At 34.5% G+C, this 20473-nt stretch overlaps 1 protein-coding gene across 3 annotated transcripts in view; it reads left to right on the forward strand.

Moving 5' to 3' along the window:
- The window catches only part of RNF138 (ring finger protein 138), a 31269-nt gene extending 13371 nt beyond the window's left edge, over positions 1–17898 (forward strand). For 2 of the 3 annotated variants that reach the window (XM_037032564.1, XM_037032555.1), the window contains 4 exons: positions 9489–9545; positions 10407–10518; positions 12035–12142; positions 14383–17898. In XM_037032564.1, the coding sequence (XP_036888459.1) occupies positions 9489–9545; positions 10407–10518; positions 12035–12142; positions 14383–14451 (346 nt within the window). In that variant the 3' untranslated portion in view covers positions 14452–17898. The remainder of the gene's footprint in view (positions 1–9488; positions 9546–10406; positions 10519–12034; positions 12143–14382) is intronic. The other variant, XM_037032572.1, reaches the window with a different exon arrangement.
- Positions 17899–20473: the final 2575 nt, after the last annotated feature.

The raw sequence follows: 20473 nt of genomic DNA on the forward strand, positions 1-20473 counted from the left end.
TTTTTGAAAACTAGATTTTGGCTTAATTTATATCTTAGTGTCTCAGATTTCTGTATAATAGACATTTTATGAAATGTATTTTATATAGAAGAGAGGCCAAAATGCATATGTGGTTTTAAAAATAGTGATAAATACCTAATTATCCACTAACTCGGGTCAAGAAATAAAACACTTATTAGGACCTGGTGTCCTTTTGAGCCCATGGTCATCTGAACTCCATATGCCCAGAGGTAACCACTATTCTCTTTTTTGCACAATTCCCCCCCTTTTTAAATAGTATTACCACTCCTGCATGTATTCTAATAATGAAGTGTTTAATTTTTAAAAAATGAATAACAAGCACACACACACAATTGTGTAAAAAAAAAAAAAAACAGTATTGGCAGTATTATAGAAAGGCCCCTGAGACAGTATGTTAAGCAGAGACTCTTGTGATTTTATTTTGGTAGCAATTCACATCACATGTTGCTGATTTTTGGTAATGTAATCACTTATACTTAGGTAGGCTTTTTACGTACTTCTCAGTTAAAACTTTTCTGTCTTTAGTAATTTTCTGATTGCCTATTCTGTAGAATGCTTTCATGTTCTCATTTTACTTAATGTCACTGGATGACAGTTTTTAAAAATTCCCTTTGGTTTCTTCATCTGTTTTTATTATTGTACTTCTTTATTGAAATTACTCAACAATTTGTTAGTAACTCAATAGATTATTTTTAGGGGCAGGGGTGGTATTTGTCTTGTTGAACATTGTATCTCCAGCTCTTAGCAAAGTTGCTAATACATATGATTTGTGTAATCACTGAGTGTGAAATGACCAAGTTTTCTTCTTAGGAGATGTGCCTTCTTCCTTCTTACTCTTCAGATCTAGTTGGTCATAAGTACTATTGATTTCTTTTCTATTTTTTAAATTTTTATCTATTTTTATTGTTGTTCAACTACAGTTGTCCCCAGTTTCCCCTACCACTCTCCACTACTCCTCTCACCCCCCACCCCACACTCAATGCTACCCCACATTGGCTTTGTCCACGGGTCCTTTATACATGTTCCTTGATGACCCTTCCCCTATTTTCCCCCTTAATCCCCTTCCCCCCTAGTCACTGTCAGTTTGTTCTTTATTTCAGTATCTCTGGTTATATTTTGTTTGCTTATTTGTTTTGTTGATTAGGTTCCACTTACAGGTGAGATCATATGGTATTTGTCTTTGACTGCCGGGATTATTTCACTTAGCATTCATGCTTTTCAGTTCCAGGAAGAGAGAAGGTAGCAGTTCCTTCTTTCTTCCTGCTGTGTATATCCCATTTTGATCCCATTCATTTACTGATGGCCACTCGGGTTGCTTTCAGCACTTGGGTATAGTAAATCTTGCTGCTGTGAACATTGGGGTGCAAACGTTCTTTTGAATTGGTGTTTCAGGATTCTTAAGGTATAATCCCGGATCCAAAGGCAGTTCCATTTTTAGTTTTCTGAGGAAATTCTGTACTGTTTCCACAGTGGCTGCACCAGTCTGCATTCCCACCAGTAGTGTGCTAGGGTTCCCTTGTCTCTATAACCTGTAAGCACTTGTTGTTTGTTGATTTGTTTATGATGGCCATTCTGACTGGTGTGAAGTGGTATCTCATTGTGGTTTTAATTTGCATCTGTCTGATAGTGATGCTGAGCATCCTTTCATGTCTTTGGGCCCTCTGAATATGGTCCTTGGAGAAGTGTCTGTTCAGGTCCTTTGCCTCCCCCTTTAAAAATATGTATGTATGTATTAAACTTTTAGAGAGAAGGGAAAGGGGGAGAAGGAGATGGAGAGAAATATTAATGTGTGGTTGCCTCTTGTGCACCCCCCACAGGGGACTTGGCCCACAACCTAGGCATGAACCCTGACTGGGAATTGAACTGGTGACCCTTTGGTTTGCAGTCTGGCACTCAATCGACTGAGCCATGCGAGCCAGGGGCCTTTGCTCATTTTTTAATTGGATTGTTTATCTTCTTGGAGTGCAGTCATGTGAGTTCTTTATATATTTTGGAGCTCAGATCTTTGTCCTAGGTATCGTTGGCAAATATATTTTCCCATACAGTTGGTTCCTTTTCAGCTTGCTGATGTTTTCTTTAATCATGATTTATAATAGTAGTATCCCTCATTCATGGTCTTCTTTTCTATCTCAGTTGTCACTTTCCTAGCTTAAGCCCTCATCATCTCTCACCTGAACCATTTATTGCAATGGGACTTTAGGTAGTGGTTTTCCTTTATCTGTCCTATATACTCTAGCTAAAGTGATATTTCAGAAGTGCAGTTCTGATCTCTTTCTCCCTGTCCTTGTACCTTTCTCCCTATACCTTGTTAATGACGTGTCATAGCCCTGTAACAGTGTTTCTCATCCAAGGTTCCATGGGTCACTAAGGGTTCTAAACCACCTAAACTGCTAAAATTTTGTTTATGTACTTTTTTTTTCTGGGGAGGTCAAGATTCTTAAGGGGTTTCTTGATCTAAAATCCAACAAATGGCTTACAAGACAAAATTTCTTATTCTAAAGCTCTCTTTGATCCGGCACTTGCCTTTCTTTTTAACCTTTATCTTTCCTAACTTCCCAACTTTGTATCATATGCTTTAGTTATGTTGAATTATTTGCATTATACCCTTGTCATCCCTGAGAAGCAGTATAACTTAGAGGTTAAAAATGAAGGCTTGGAACCAGACTGCCTAGGTCCCAGGCTCTGTGACTTGCTAATTGTATAATTTTGGTAAGAAATTGTATCTCAGTTTTCTCATCTATTTAAAAAAAGTGGATGGTAGTGAGAATACTTATTAGCACCTCATTAGGTTAGGAGTCAATAAATAGATTAATACAGGTAAAGCATACTGAACAGTACTTTCTTAGGCACATGTTGGTTTTTAATCATCATCATTATCATTGTAATCCCTCTCTTACCTCCATGCTTTTACCAGAAGTGCTCCCTTTCCTCACCACCTCAACCCACGCTTTGCCAGCTGGTGGACTTTCTTTTCTCTGAAGACTTAGAGAAAAGTCTTAGAGAAAAGTACTAGACCGTCTAATACTTTATATTTATTTATACTTTATTTTATATGTTGTACTTATGTATATCTTTTTATCCAGAATGTGGTTATTCATATTTATATTCTATGCAAAATTCTAATTGCAATAGAAAAATTGAGTTTGTATTTCAGTTTTTATAAGGAAATTGGTAAAGAAAGGAAAAGGTTTTTTTTTTTTTTTTAAGATTTCATTTGTTTGTCTTTAGAGGTGAAGGGAAGGAGAGAGGGAGAGAAATACCAATGTATGGTTGCCTCTCATGTGTCCCCTGCTGGGAACTGGCCTGCAACCCAGGCATGTGCCCTGCCTGGGAATCGAACTGCGGTCGTGTGGTTCACAAGCCTGCACTCAATCCACTGAGCTACACCAGCTAGGGCAAAAGGAAAAGTTTTTAAAAAATAATTGCTGGGAAATAAAAGATATAAAGCCAGAATATAGTGAAGATCTTGTGAAGAACCAGATAATATGTTCAAATTACATTGTTTGAGAAAAATTTAATAAAGGGACTATTTTCAAAGGATAAGGGTATCAGGTACAGTATGTGAGAAGGTTATAGAAAATCACCAAGAATAGTGATATATGCCTGGGGTAATGAAAACAGAGGAGGAGAGAAAGTTGAAACCAGAACTTGGAGAAAGAAAGCTGTGTAGAGAGGGCAGTTAGTGAGGGATGTAGTCAGTCAAGGCAACTTTGCTGGAGAGGAGTCTGGGAAATAAGTATCTCCTAACTTAGGGCTATACTTTAAAGACCTTCCTTGTAGACTATCACATGCACTATTGCAGTTTATTAAAGCTTTTCTTTCAGGGGCTTTTCTGCGATATTCTGGCTAGGTTTGGTGATAGAACAGACAAGATACATACATTCAGGTAGTTCTTCATGAAGATTATTTCTAGCAGCTATACTTTTTTTTTAAATCCTTACCCAAGGATATGTTTTTATTGATTTTAGAGAGAGAGGAAGGGAAAGAGAGAAAAGCATCAATGTGAGAGAATCATTGATCGGTTGCCTACTGTTTGACCCTGACCTGGGATTGAACCTGCAATCTAAGTATGTTCCCTGACCAAGGATTGAACCTACAACCTTTTGGTGTATGGAGCCAACACAGCCACCTGGCCAGGGCTAGCAGCATGCTTTTTGTAAACTTTATTTTGGAGAATTTAAAGTTTCTACTCTTTGTCAAGTAACTGGAGAGCAGATATATTTTATATTGTTGATTAAGAACAGGTCCATATGCTGTAGTTATTAGTTGAGCAGGGTTTGGTGGCATTTTATGAAGATTCACTATTTTAATAAGGACCTCTCTGGCCCTGACTGGGTGGCTCAGTTGGTTGGAGCATCATCCTGTACACTAAAAAAGGTTGTGGGTTCTATCCCTGGTCAGGGTTTATACCTAGGCTACAGATTCCATCCCTAGTCAGGGTGGTATAGGAGGCAACTGATTGATGTTTGTCTCTCCCTTCTTCTCCCTCTCTAAAATCAATAAACATATCCTTGTGTGAGGATTAAAAAAACACACAAAACCTTTCTGTAGCAAATTCAAGGGACCACCTCGGGATAGAGCCTGTGCTTTATTAGAATATAGTTTGAAGTATTCTCTTATAAGTACAAATGAGTGATTAAGACTTTGGACTCTGGTTATAGAAATTTTTAAAGTGGTATTTACATGTACCTTTCTTGGTAGTCAAAAAATTTTGAAAATCCACAGATCATTTCATTATTCTCTTTTTAAAAAATTTTACTTACTGATTTTAGAGAAAGAGAGGGAGAATCACCAGCTTATTATTCCATTTATCTATGCATTCATTGGTTGCTTCTTATATGTGCCCTGATCAGGGATCAAACCTGCAACTTAGCATATTGGGATGATGCTCTAATTAACTGAGCCATCTGGTCAGGGCACATTTCATTATTCAACATATATTTATTCTACTTTTTGAACTACCGGGCACATTCTGCATGTTATTGAATATACAAGGATGGGTTACATAGACGTAATCCCCTTTTCCATGTATTTAAGTAGTATAACTTACAGTTGAGTGATTCAAAATCAGCTAGCACTGATTTCAGTCAGATCATTCAGGGTAGAACTATAAACTAACAAAACTTGGAGGAGGTTTAACAAATTATTGCATTGGCGTGGGGAGTTTCTCATAATAAGTATATATCAGTGCTATATACTATTTGTTTTACTAAGGCCATTTCTTATTCATAACAATAAAATTCTGCTTTTAACATATAAGACTAGCTTTCTGTTTTCTTTAGCCCCTAGAATGAGGAGGAAGAGGGGGAGAAAAGGAGGATGCATGTAATCATTAAGATAAACCGGAACACATTCTATTTATCTTCTTTGGAAATTATTTTGGTCTGTTTGCAGGCTTTTCCTACTAATCTTGACTCTTTGTAAACTGAGTATCAGTAAGCTCAGACTGTTTAGTCCAAATACAGCTCTTCCATTGTTCTTAATAGATTTCTCTTCAAGTTGTTGGACTTTTTGTTTTAAATTAGTATCTTTTTTTAAAGATTTTATTTACTTACTTTCAGAGGGGAAGGGAGGGAGAAAGAAAGGGAGAGAAACATCAGTGTGTTAGAGATACATCAGTCAGTTGCCTCACAGGCAACCCAGGCATGGGCGCTGACTGGGGAATTGACCCAGTGACCTTTCATTCCCCAGGCTGGTGCTCAATCCTCTGAGCAACACCAACCAGGGCAAAAAGTAATGAACATTTTAAGTGGCTAAATAACTATTAAACAGTCTGGTATAAGCATTAAATAAAATGCTCTTTTCTAATTTATAGGCATTCTTTATTCTAGATAATAATCCTTTATTACATGTGTTGCAAGTATATTTTTGTATTCAAAATTGAAATTGTTTTTGCTGTTTTGCAAAATGTAAATATAGAACTTGAGATTTTTCTTTATATTCTAAAAAGACTAGAAATAAGATACTTTAGTATTTTGAAAACTGCTTTAGGCAGTATCACAATTTAATTTAGCATAAAGTGACATAGTCATATATAGCTTTATTTTTTATTGTAGTAAGAATACTTAACATGAGATATGTATCCTTTTAACTGGTTTTTAAAGATTTAATAGATTTTTAAGTGTACAGTATTATATATAGACACCATGTTGTACAGCAGCTCTCTGGACCCTATTTTGCATAACTGAAATTGTATATGTGTTGATTACCAACTCATTTCCTCTTCCTTCGTCACCTAGCCCTTGGCAGCCATCATTCTGTTGTTTCTAATAGTTTGACTATAGATACCTCACATGAGTAGAATCATGCAGTATTTGCCTTGTGACTGGCTTTAACTTAGTATAATGTCCCCAAGGTTCATTCATGCTGTCAAATTTGCAGGTTTCTTTTCTTTCTTTTTTTTTTTTAAGGATGAATAACATTTCATTGTATTTATATACCACATTTTCTTTTTCTGTTCACAAAGTTCTTTCCAAGTCTTGGTTATTTTGAATAGATCTGCAATTCTTCAGAGTTTTGATTTCAGCCCTTTTGGATGAATACCCAGAAGGGGGATTGCTAGATCATATGGTAGTTCTATTTTCTATAGCAGCTGCACTAATGTTGCATTCCTGCCAACAGTATACAGGGGTGCCAATTTCTTAACATTTTCACAAACACTTATCTTTTAAAAAATTAGCTGTCATAACAGATCTGAGATACTATCTTTTTTAAAAAGATTTTATTCATTTTTGGAGAGAGGGGGAGAGAAATATCAATGTGTGGTTGCCTCTCGTGCATCCCCTGCTGGGAATTGGCCTGCAACCCAGGCATGTGCCCTGACTGGGAATCGAACCATGGTTGTTTGGTTCGCAGGCCTGCGCTCAATCCACTGAGCTGCACCAGCCAGGACGAGATATTATCTTACTGTGGTTTTGATTTACATTCCTCTGATGATTAGTGTGACATTGAGAATCTTTTCATATACCTGTTGGCTATTTGTGTTTCATCTTTGGAGAAATGTCTATTCAAGTTTTTAGCACTTTTTGTAATTAGCATTTTTGCTCTTGAGTTGTAGGAGTTCTTTATGTATTTTGTAATTAATCCTGCATTAGATACAACATGATTTGCAAATAGTTTCTCCGATTCCATATTTTTTGCCTTTTTTTTGTTTTGTTTTGTGGTTTTTACTCTGTAGTAGCTTTTTAGTTTGAGGCAGGCTCACACACCTATTTTTAGTTGAAAGTATGGTATCAGTAATAGATTTTTTTGTTGTTGTTGAACCCATTCATGCGTTTCTAAAATAAATTAGTAGGCTACCAGTAGTAGCCAAGGCATGATATAGGATGATTAGGGAAGACTAGGTTGATATAAAGATAGTAATAATGAAAAATAGGGAGTTATAGTAGGAGATGGATGAAAGTATTTAAAAAGGACATTAATTTTGATATTAAAATTCTTTAAATCAGAATTTTATGATTGCATACCTCATTAATGAAAAATATGAGTTAAGTATGCCTAGAATATGTGTTTATATAAAAACTGCATGTATTTTATGGTACTGATATTTTAGGTACATTATAAAATGAAAAATTGAAGGAAAGATGAAAAAGTTAATAAATTTTGCTTTATGTAATGGCATAATTTTTTTTAATTTTGAAAGTTTGTTAATACTTTACTGAAAATAATATTGTTGACTATGCTCTCTTAAATTTTTAAAAATCTTAGTGTAACACTATGATATAGTAATTGAAGATTTGGATCTAAGTTCACTTTACTTTGATACTGGTTTTGATGACTGTCATGGCTGGAGAAAAGACATCTACCACACAAAGGAAGAATTGTGTCATAGGTTGAGATTACTAAGATTTTTAATCTCATCTCTCCTGATAATGTTACAGGTGTTTCTACAAACCAATCAGAAGTTGTTTTTATTTTTAAAGGACATGTTAAAACTCAGTGATTGTATTTATATGGATAATTTAAAAACTAAGTAGAAAAATCTGTTACCAAGTTTGAATATGTAGATGTGAGACTTTAAGAAATAGATGACATAATGTTTTGGGTAACAAAATTATAACATCTTTTTAATAGTTTGAGTTTGTTTTAAAAAGCAGTTGTTAGTCTCCATATTATTAAAATGCCACCTTTACCTATACCTAGCACACATTAATCTGCCAGAAAGGTGCAAAATTGTGGTTTAATAGTCTCTTATTTGAGTATTAAATGGGAGTTTGCTTCTTTGCCTAGCATAGAATATGTGTGGAGAGGTCACATTGTTATCTTCACAGAAGGGAACAGTTATTGGAGGGTGTCTTTGCACTAAATACACCTTGTTGTATGTAGCTTATCATGAAAAAATAAACTGAAAAAAGAAAATTAAAAAAGGAAAGAGCATCTGTTAGGGAGATTAGTTCTAGGACCGTCCTCGGATGCCACAATCTGAGGATGCTCAGATCCCTTATATAAAAAAGCATAGTGTTTGCCTATAACCAGTATTTGCAAATAGGTTACAGGAGGCTTTACCTATGCATCATGTCATTCACATGGATTTAGCATAGCGCTTGGTGTGTGGCAAATTCAAGTTTTTTGCTTTTTGGAACTTCCTGATATATTTTTTTCCCTGTGTGTTTTCCGTTCACGGTTGGTTGAATCTGCAGATGCAAAATCCTTGGATGTAGAATACCAGCTATGCTGCTTGTTTTTTTGTAAAAGAAAAATGAATAACCAGTTTTTGAGTTTAACAACTCTTAAACCTATGTGGTATATATATCTTGTATGTCTTTTATTCACTAGCTATCTCATTTCTGTTTTAACATTTCTGCTATTGAAAGGTGTTTTTATATAATTGACCACATTGATGAAATTCTGTAATGTTCCTGTATGGAATACTCCCTCTTCCCTCAGGATTCCTCTAATAATGCATATGACTCATGATTCTGGCATGGGGTCTGAATGAGGATGTCAAGTTGTTCTATACATTAAACGTTGGAGAGCCTAGTTTCTTTTTGGAAAATGAACATTCAAATATTTTCTTAAACCTATTCTACTTTGAAGACCATAACCTTAAACCATATCCCATATCCTACTTACAAACCAAAAAGTTTGAATTTTTGAGCCTACCCGAGCATTCATATACATACTAGCTTGGATAGAGGTAGAGGTATTCTTAATTTTATAGTCTAAAGGACCAGGGGAAATGTTATCATGCTGTAGATTTAAGGTAGTTCTTCAAAATTCTACATTCTTTTACTTTTGTAGCTGCATATTTTCATTTTGAAGGACATGATAAGGACACAGTAAACAATCTTAATTAGAATTTATTTGAAAAGTAACTAATGTCATGTGCTTTATTGTTCAGAACAATTTGAAGTTCAGGGTTTTAAAACAAATTTGGACTAGTCTTCTTCATTAGCAGTTCAAGTTGATGAATCAGTAATGTGCTTTATTACTTGAGGTATTAACTTTATCCCCCTATGCTTCTTAAGTAATAGGAGTGAAACATCCACATCTGATAACATAGAAACTTATCAAGAGAATACAAGGTAAGCTTTTGAAAATCCTGCTATGTTAGTAAATAATATCTATTTATTGTTTTATAATAATAGACTTTTGAGTTAAAAAGTTTTTATTCAGTTAAATCACCAGTCACAATGCTAGAACTTACTAGTGTAGAAATAAATGATGCAGTTGCTACTCCTATGGAATGTGTTAAATTGGAAGAGTTTTTAGCTATCCTCTTTCACTGTGGTTAGGTTTCTTTCATGTGTGATTTAGGTAGAGTTGTCAATATTGAACTGAATTTGACAACTTTTAATACTTTCCCTGAAATTCAGAAGTATTAAAATCCAGTGATGCATGATCCTCAAGGTGTTTTGAAATACTGATCAGTTTGATTACCAGTGCTTTTTGTTTTTACTTTTTCCTAGGAATTTTATATATTGGAGTTCCAGAGACTGGGATAGATGAAAGCTACTGGAAGTCTTTTCAAAATTAAGTTCCTAGATAGGGGGAATAGAGGGTTTCCAAACGGGGACATGACAAGATATTTAAAATTTTCAAGGTGGATGCAGTGACATCTGTTGTCCTCACACGAATGACCAAATAAGTTGTTTGGCTCTAACTACATAATACATGGAACAGCAAGGTTTGGTTTTGTTTTGGTCTAGAGGCACCATGAAAAAGTTTACTGAGACATTAAAATGAGATTGGAAACACTGGTTGTAAATTATTTATTGAAAACATAGGTTTTTCCCCTTTAAAATTAGAGAATATTTCAGTAGTCTAATAACTGTAACTTAAAAAAAGAACCTTGTAGTAACTGGTTAAAAAACAGGAGAGCATTACTTCTATGTTGTGATTTGTAATTTCAAATTAAGTATACTTCATTTTAAATTGTTTTATAGTTCTTCTGGGCATCCCACGTTTAAGTGTCCCTTGTGTCAAGAATCAAATTTTACTAGACAGCGTTTACTGGATCACTGTAACAGTAATCACCTCTTTCAGATAGTTCCTGTGGTAAGTACATATGTTTCTAATAGTCTTCAGCTTAGTATGCTGTTCCATTCATTTCACATCATGCGTGTAACAGGGAAGGTAGTTGATTTAAATTAGGAAGGGGCATTATCAGTAAGGTAGATTTTTGTCAGCAAAAGATGAAAGATTTGAAGTATAGTAAGATTTCAGTAATTTACTTATGAAAGGGAGATACTTATTATGAGGGTGATGTAGAAAAATCTAGAGGAGTGAAGTATTGGAAGGTGAACTTGGGGGTTCATTACCTAGCATTGCTCAGTTACTTGGTCTATAGGACGTAGTCAGCTTTATCTGGTCAGGTAGATCTGTTGTAGGTGAAAATTGTAAGTAAAAATAAAGTCACTAGGTATTTTTAATTTGTATCCTTGCAGAATCTAGTATATGAATTCATACAGCAAGGAAGGAAAGAAATCATACTTACTTTTTGGTGCATATATATCTTTTTGATACCATTTTGAGAGTGTGTAAGAAAGTGGTGAGACCTTTTTGATGAATGAAGGAGATAGTGCAGAGTGCAGGATTCCAACATTGTGTTAATGATCCTACAACTCCTCATTTGGAACATAAGTTTCACAGGTAAGTGATTTCAATTGTGGGTGAAACAGGACAAACTGAGCTAGGAGAGACACTGCCCTTTCAGCTGTGCATTTTGATATATAAACATTTGCTTCAGAAATAAGAATAGAAGGAAATATTACAAATAAAATAAGGATTGTAGATATTTCTAAGCAGTTTCAGTGGATGTACTAGAAAAAAATTCTGAAAGAATATGCCTCAGTAATTATTGTGGATGCCCTTGTACTTGTCTCCTAGCAGTAAGGGAGACATACCACCAACTTTGCTCATTAGGAAAGGGTCAGCTACTGTTAAATAAACAAATACAGTCCCAAGATGTCTCTAGGGAAAAAAAAACCACACATTTAAGAGATTTTATTTGTTTTATATTACATTTTTAGCAAATTTTTGTTTTTATGTTTTATTCAATACAGCCTAGACTTTTGGCTAGAGTCCAGTAACTAAAGTTCTTTTTCTCATTTCAGAATGTCATCCATTCATTTTTAAAGATGTACTTCATTTAAAACCTTAAGGAATACAATTTAGAGTTTACTACTACACTTTCATTTTACTTATAAATGAAATAAAGCTTATAATAATTATATCACAGTTATGTGGCTCAAATGAGATTACATACTGGTTAATGATAACTACCAGTACAAATAGTATTGTTAAAGGCTGGATGTGGTGTTTCTGTTGAAACTGTTGTGTAGTTGGAGATTTAAGTAATAGAATGTATATGTATAAGATTTCCTTTTTATTGTGCTGTATTAGAATGGCATAATTTAAGATAATTTGGTTGACAAATGATATAGTCATGGGATTTGGTTGTAGAATGCTTTTCATGTAGGTGTTTTCAGTTTTATAAGTCTGTGTTGAATACTTTCGATAATTATAATGTTTTATATTCTTTTTTTTTAATTTAAAACATTGTTTCTCATAGACGTGTCCTATTTGTGTGTCTCTTCCTTGGGGAGATCCTAGCCAGATTACTAGAAATTTCGTTAGTCATCTAAATCAAAGACATCAGTTTGATTATGGAGAATTTGTGGTAAGTGAATTCTTCAAGATTAAAAAAATACTGTTTAAGTATTCAAGTTAAATTAACTTTTTCAAACTAGACGTGAGTTTTGAGGCAAGCTGCTGTATCATGTTGGATGGTTACAGAGCAAATTCTAGTGTTTGTATAATAATATAGGTGAATTTTGGTTTGTAAAAGTGGTTAGAAGTTCAATATAATGTCTCCCCCCTGTACAAGAGAGATAAATAATAAGAGGAAGAACAAACCCTCAGATTAACAAAATGATTTATAGAGTTTTCATATAAGGGAAAAGTAATTGCTAGAGAAGTAAAATTGGTGCAACAGGTTGAGGAGGATGTATTTTTCATGTAAGTTGCTTTCTAAATCCATTATAATACATATATGTAGCATGTGAGACATTTTAAAAAATGAGGTAGCTTAATTATCAAGTACAGCCAGGTTGAATGGTAGATTTTGGCCTTAGTTGACTGCTTTAACAAGGTGAGTGAGGAAAATTACGTAATGCAAAAAATGGATCCCCAAAGAAAACATGCAGTTATTAGTTTCTGCCTTCCAAATGCGTCATGATAATTAAGAAAAATTACATGTGGCTTTTGTTTTACTTATTGTGAAATTTCATTTTATTCACTTTAGTGAATTTAAACTTTACCTAATTTAAAATTAATTTTGACAAAGAATAGTTGATACTTGTTTTCAAGTTTAGGTAGTAAATACAGGCATGTGCAACTCTGACAATGGCATGGATAGAATTTACATTTTTCTCTACCTTCCAGTGTTGAAATTGTATCATTCTTGATAAATATTTTGTGGAATTGGCATTTTTAATCATATTATTTTTTTAAAGATTTTATTTATTTATTTTTAGAGGGGAAGGGAGAGATAAGACAAGGGACTCCGAGAAACATCAATGTGTGGTTGCCTCTCATGCGCTTCCCCATTGAGGGCCCAGCCTGAAACCCAGGCGTGTGCCCTGACTGGGAATTGAATGGGTGATCCTTTGGTTTGCAGACCTGGCATTCAATCCACTGAACCATACCAGCCAGGGCTAAACATACTATTTAAAAATAACAATTCAAATATATGTAAAATTCAGGTGTACTCTTACAATGTTAACATTTTTATAAAGTAATTATAAATTATTTTAAAATTCTCATTGTAAGTAAGAAAGTTACTGTGTCTGAAGGACTGTGTATTTGGAAAAGCAAACACATATTTGGTGAGCCCCTTTTGGTATATTTGGCAGATTGTTTTACCTTGCCTCAGAAAAATATGTAATTTTAATTATTCAAGATTGTCAAGTGGAAGTCTATTCTAAAGCAAACCCATAGGACATAATTGATAGCAAATAGAATTTTTTAACTTAGGAGTAGTAGTATAACTCAGATTGAGTGAGCTATAGTTTTTAGCTTCATGGTTAAGAACCTATTATTCAACTGATTCAGTAAAAACCTATTTTCTTTAAAATGAATTTACCTTCAGACATTGTCATTCTTTTTTAGCAATCATACAAAATTTACAATTGTGGGTTACCTCTAACCATACTTTGAATTAATGACTTACCATAAGACATTTTTAAAAAATATTTTTATTTATTCATTTTTAGAGAGAGGGGAAGGGAAGGAGAAAGAGTGGGAGAGAAACATCATTGTGTGGTTGCCTCTCATGTGTCCCCCACTGGGGACCTGGTCTGCAACCCAGGCATGTGCCCTGACTGGGAATCGAACCAGTGACCCCTTGCTTCACAGGCCTGTGCTCAATCTACTGAGCTACACCAGCCAGGGCCCGTAATACATTTTTTACTTTCAGTTTTCATTCTCTGCTGCTCCCCTCTGTTTATCAATTATTCCTAAATTATTACAATTAAATTTAATTTTGTATTAAAGTTTATATATATAAATCCCATATTTTAAAGGATATGTGTTAGCCTTGGATGGTGTGGCTCAATTGGCTGGAGCCTTGTCCTGTTGAGTTTGATTCCCTGGTGGGGCACATGCCCAGGTTGCCAGTTTGATCCCCTCTTGGGGTGCATATGAGAAAGCAACCAGTCAGTATTTCTCTCTCTGTCTGTCTAAAAGCAGTGATAAAAAGTCCTTGGGTGAGGCTAAAAAATAAATAACTAAAGGATACATGTTGTAACATACACTGTTTCAAGTGTGTAGTGTTTATGTCAAGATGTGTGATACATAGGACAAAGTATTGAATAGTGTACTGTGTTTTTCCTATTGACATATCAACGTTATCATTTGCAGAATCTTCAGCTAGATGAGGAAACCCAGTATCAAACTGCTGTTGAAGAATCTTTTCAAGTAAACATCTGAAGGCTGTAGACATCTGCGCATCTTTGTACCTGCAAGTGCCATCTTTAAGGAGAAAGCTACATGACGTCACCATTTAAATAACTTGATGTGTATATTAATAAAAGTAATTCAGTCTATTGTTTGTTTTTTAATTGAAAAAGAAACATGGGCCATCGAAACATTTCATTCTTTTGATAAGTTAAAAAATGAACATTAGGATATCGTCTTTAAAAGCATTAAAATGATTATATTTCATTAATGTAATGGTGAAAAGGGAATCTTTGTTGTACTTTATCTTTTTTATATTACATATTCTTGAATTTTTCCTTATGTGGCTTTTGAAATTCGGTGCAGTTTCTCCCATTGATGTCATTGTACACAGGTAAAATGCAGTAGCAAATGCTGAAAGATGTGGTGGATACGAACCTAACAAATCTGAGCCAGTTAATCTGAGTTGCAGAATGGAGACTTGAAGTGCTAAGTTAAACAATCCAAAGGAAAAAAAAATTTTAATACAGATTCTAACTGAAGAATTCAACTATAAGAACGTGGTATTTACATAACATGTAGTATTTTTGAAGACTAGTGAGATTTCTTTAATAATTTTAACTGTTCAAAAAGTGAAAGCTCATTGTAAAGATATTTCATTTTTGTTGCTGTTAGAAGGAAATATCAAGAGAAAATTTCTTTGGCAAGTAATTAGTAAATCTTGTTTGTTTGGCTGACTAATTTATAAGCCTATAGTATATTAATTGAATTACACCTTTTTGGCTACAGAATTTTCAATAGCTAGTATTTCTGATGAGCTAAGCTGAAACTTTAATTGGAAACTTTCAGTTGGTGATTCAGTTGTATGTTCTACATATATATTTAAATGAAAAGTTTGGCTTCATCTAATCTGAGAAATTTGAGCAAATCTAAAGATGTGTATGTGTAATAGACACGCATGTAGTTTATCAGGTCATATACAGAATTTATTAAGATTTAAAAAATAGCAATATGGGATTGAAATGTTCATCTGATTTGATTAACATTTTGTATATCAGCAAATTTTTGAAAAGTAACAGTCAAATGCTAAATGGTCTAGTTGGCTGCCATCATACCTTGAAATTGAGTTTACACACACACACTCAATTACCTGTTTTTATGGTGCTCATTTGTTCTCAAAAGATAATGCATGACTATGAAGTAGTGACACACATTTTACCAGCCACGCTGTTTCACTGCTTCTTAGTCAGACTGGGTTTGTTCTTAGTATTCCTTAATGAGAATCATAACTTGTATTAGAAGGTCCAAATCACAGAATAAAACATGAAGAGTGGACTAGTGCACATTCCATACTAATATACATTGTTTATGCTTTCTTTAAATAACTAAAAACATAAAATCTCAGAAGTAGTTTGCTGCTAATATATACGTATATTGTATAAAAAGGTATATTTTGGTTTTGTTAAAACCCTTGTTGACTTTTCTACAGTGAACCTTTTTTTAACTTGGTTTAATAAAAATGTTAATTTTGCAAGTGGAGTTTTGTAAAAACCTTTTTCAGTCAAACAGTAATGACTTTATGGGTAGAAATAACAGTCACCAAAAAGCCATACATCTTAATGAACTAATGCCTTTGTTCTGTCATTCGAAAGAGTGATGTTTACTATGTGCTTGAACATTTCCTCTGCAGTTACATGAGTGTAATTGTAAGAATAACTGTTTAACTTTTTAAAGAGAGACTTTGACCATAGGTTTTTCCAGTTTAAAGCAATAACTTTAGTACTTTCTTTCAAAGTTTAATACTTCCCAGTATGTCGTTAAACCATTTTGAGATGTGAGAACTTCTTCAAAGGAAAATTGTAATAGAAATCATCTTGAAATTGTGTTTTGAAATTTTGTGGATTAGTTCCATGTCATTAATAGTCATGTGTCTTTCATATAAACTTTTTCATAAAGAAGATGCTGGCTTTTATTTGCTGTTATCTGGGAGCTCCTCGGTGTAGAAATGTTTGTTTAAAGTCTCCCCTCCTCTTGGTCAGTGGGTTAGGAATAGGGACTTACAGATGTATAGTTTAAAGTCATGAAAAAGTTCTTATAGCTGCGTCAGGATAAGAGGGAAACTGTTGATACTCTTGTACCTAAATTTCACAGTACCACTTAGGAAAAATGATTTCCTCAACAGATTACAGTTTATGTTATTAAACAGTCTTATTTGAGATGTTTTATTTTTCAGTTAAAAGTGGTTTTCTCTACTTGTGTTCTAAAATTTTGCTTAAAGGCAAATGTGATAACATTTAATTTCCATAACTCACTCTGGAAGACATGTAGGAGATAACCTATTATTTTGCACAGAAGAAAGCAACCACATGCTGATGTTATATGTTGGATTTAACTTTATAAACATTTTATCTTTATTTAAAATGTAAATCAATTTACAAAGTTATTAAGTACTCATGGAGCAAGATTTTTAAGCCCTGTTATCCACCACGCAGAAAGATAAGTTAACTGGTCAATAAATACTTTTTATGGAGAATTTACCCTTAAGTAAGCTATCAGGACTGTAGGAAGATGTTGCCAAATACAGTGTCATATACCTGTTGGGCTACTCAATAGGTATGATCTTGGTGAATCATCCCTTTTATAGAAACCCTTTATGGCTGGTACTCAAAGGAAATACTCTGTGGAGATGGTGACATTTTAGCTTTTGTAGAACAGTTGTGACCCAGAAAACATGTAAATATGTGTAGTATAAAACTTAAGAGTGTAAAATGCTCATTCCGTGATACATTTTAGAGTGCAATGTAATTTTCTTATTGTGCAATACAATTTGAAAAAAGATGAGGAATGGGAATGAATGTCATTAAGAGGTTAAAAGAGTACAGGAACCTCAAGAAAGTGGATGTTACAGCATGAAACCTCCCTACCCCCAAAAGCAACCGTCCAATCCTGGGGCGAAGAAAGATGACAGTTCCTGCACTCCTTTCCTGAATGAGGAAGATTAATGTATATTCCATTGTGTACTTGATTGAAAAACTGGGATTAAACTATACCATGCAATTTCGTATGTATAATAAAAGGAACTTTTAGGAGCGTATAATGGTGAAAGATACTGTTGGCAGAATCCAAGATGAGCAGGGGAGGGGAGCAGATTTCTCCAGAAGACGAATCAGAAGAATTAGAACCATTCTATGGAGGTTATGAAGAAGAAAATACTCAAGATATGAGGGAGGAGATTTCACATTTGGATGGACAACTAATGGTACATGATACTGAAAGTGCACCAAGTGAACAATAGTAATAGCTTTTTACTCTGAGCTCAGATCAGGGAAATCCATTACTAGAATCACTTGAATCCCCTTGTTCCTACTTCAGTCATAACCACCATTACTAACCTCTGATACCACAGATTGTTTGCCTGCCTTTATACTTTATACAAATGAAAACACCCAATAAAAGTTACATCTGGCTACTTTTGCTCAATGTTTTGAAATTTTTGTCAGTTTTTAATTTAGCCAACAGTTTACCTACAGTAACTTGTCCAGAACAGAAAAGCTAGAAAGTAGCTTCTAAAGCTACTTTTTAATATTTTTGGAAGTTACGTTGGATGTATTTCAGGTGGTTCTTTTGTGTATATTGGCCCTTGGGGTGGTGGTGTGGATGCCAGATCTCAGTAAAAATGGAAAATTAGCTGGCATTCTGCTCATAGCAACTAAGAAGACAGGTGAAGGGTATGCCCTCAGTGGTCTTCCACTGCTCTCACCTGAACTCATAAGCTCCTCTCTTGGGGGCATTTTGTAGGCACGGGATTTTAAATATGTAAGGACTATATTTTCTGGGAGTAGAGTCTGATGCTACTGACAAAAGGGCTGGCTGCAGTAGGTAAGAATAGGGTAAGTAGGTCTTTGCTGAGATACAGGAATCATTTGAAACAACTAAGCCTCATTTCTTTGACCAAGTGACCTATTTTTGATGATTCTGTAGTTTGATACTGAGTTACAGACAAATTATGTAGTTTATGGATTATGAGGATTGAATGAATGAATACAGGGAAAGTTTGTTATCTTTACCATTACTGTGTATATAGCACAAATCTACCAATTATGTTTATATCTGCTAGATCTCCAGTCTCTTCATAAATCCTGTCAGGAAGTCTGAAATAATTTGGATCTTTTTCCCTTTTGGAATATAGAACCAAAAGAAAGGATCATTAGTCTTTGCTAGCCTCAACTTTTATAGGAAGATCTGAGACATTGTCTTTTTCTCCAAGAGAAATGAATGCTCCAGACAATGAGAAATTGTAAATAAAAAATCTATCTTTTAGAAAAATTCTTAAAAAGTATAATCAGCTGGTAATAATACTTTTTAGTTAAATGTATGGCAGGATTTATAATGAGAAGTTAACATCCACTTTGAGTTTTACTGAGATATAATAGACAGCACTAGATGGTTAAAGTGCATAGCATAATGATTTGACTTACATAGATTGTGAGATGATTGCCACAGTAGGTTTACTTAGAATACATTGTCTCACTGACACACACACACACACACACACAGCAAAGGAGAAACTTATCCTTTGATGAGAACTGTTAGGATCTACTCTCTTAACGACTTTGAAACACACCATACCCAGTGTGATGGTCAACATGTACATTATGACCCACTTCTATTTTTAAATGCTTGTTTCTTAGCTAATAAGATGAGAATACTGTTTAAAAGAAAACTTGTCATATTTGCAATATTAGCAAGTGATCTGAATAGCTTATATATGATTAGGTTATTCAGTCATTTCTTCAAGAACTTTCAGAGTTAAAATAGTGCTGACCATTTTGAAAAGTTCATGGGCGTTGAGTATATTACCTTACACAAGTTTTATTTTTCTCTTCTAGATAGAGTAAACTCATTACATTAACTATTTTAAATGGGAAATACAAAAATGTAGGGAGAATAGTGGCATTGTTTGGCATTCTTATAGATCTCTAATAACTGGCTTAATGGAAGACAGCTGGATTCTTAGTCTACATCTTCATGAGTCTATTGTGTAGGCTCTGGTTGAAGAATATGAAGGCAGTCTAGTCTCACACAGATAATGTAGTCAGAAAAACGAATGTTTTAATAACCTTTCTTTTTTGATAACTGGGTGTTCTTTGGTACAATGCCAAAACTCAAGATGGTAATTTTTTAAAAGTTAGTTGCTATGAAACAATGGCAAACTTTGTACACTGGTAACAGTAAAATCCAACAGCCTGTCTCCCACTTTCAGTGGGTCTTGTAACCACGCATGATTTTGTGATATTTTGTAATTGTCAATTGGAAGATGGTAGGATGAGATATGTAGATATTCCATTGTTGACACAAAAATATTTGTATCAAATCATGTTTGTTAATATCACCCCTGTTTAAAAAATAGGAAAGTGAGAAGATCACAGCTTTATCAAAATTCTAACTTTTAGCCCTGGCTGGGTAGCTCAGTTGGTTAGAGCAGTCCTGACACACCAAGGTTGAGGGTTACAGCTGCAGTCAGAGCAACATACAAGAAGCAACCAATGAATGCACAAATAAGTGGAACAACAAAATCATGTCTGTCTCTATATCTCTCCCCTCCTCCATTCCCCTTTCTCAATCTAAAATCAATAAAAAATGGACTTATGGTTAAGATGGAGGTGTGGGGAGATATACTTTGTCTTCTCGCACAATCAAAAGAAGAACAACAACAAAATTTTTTTAAAAAACTGCCATAAAGTCAAATAGTATGGAAGGCTGATAGCCAAAGAGTTAAAGGAGAAACATTGATCCAGACTGGTAGGAGGGGTGGAGATGGGCATCCGGGGTGGAAAGAAATGCAAGGTAGAGTGGCGGCTGGTGGACTGAGGTTCCCTCACTTGTGTGCGGTTAAACCAGGAGGAACAACTGGAAGCAAGATAGACTGCAGAACCCAGGCTTCCAGCACGGGGAAATAAAGTCTCAAAACCTGTGACTGAGAAAACCTGTGGGGGTTGTGGCAGTGGAAGAACATTCTAGCCTCACAGGAGAGTTCATTGGAGAGACCCACAGA

Source organism: Sturnira hondurensis, unplaced genomic scaffold, assembly GCF_014824575.4.
Source record: "Sturnira hondurensis isolate 20B ecotype Veracruz unplaced genomic scaffold, ASM1482457v3 Scaffold0001872, whole genome shotgun sequence".
NCBI classification, from domain to species: Eukaryota; Metazoa; Chordata; class Mammalia; order Chiroptera; family Phyllostomidae; genus Sturnira; species Sturnira hondurensis.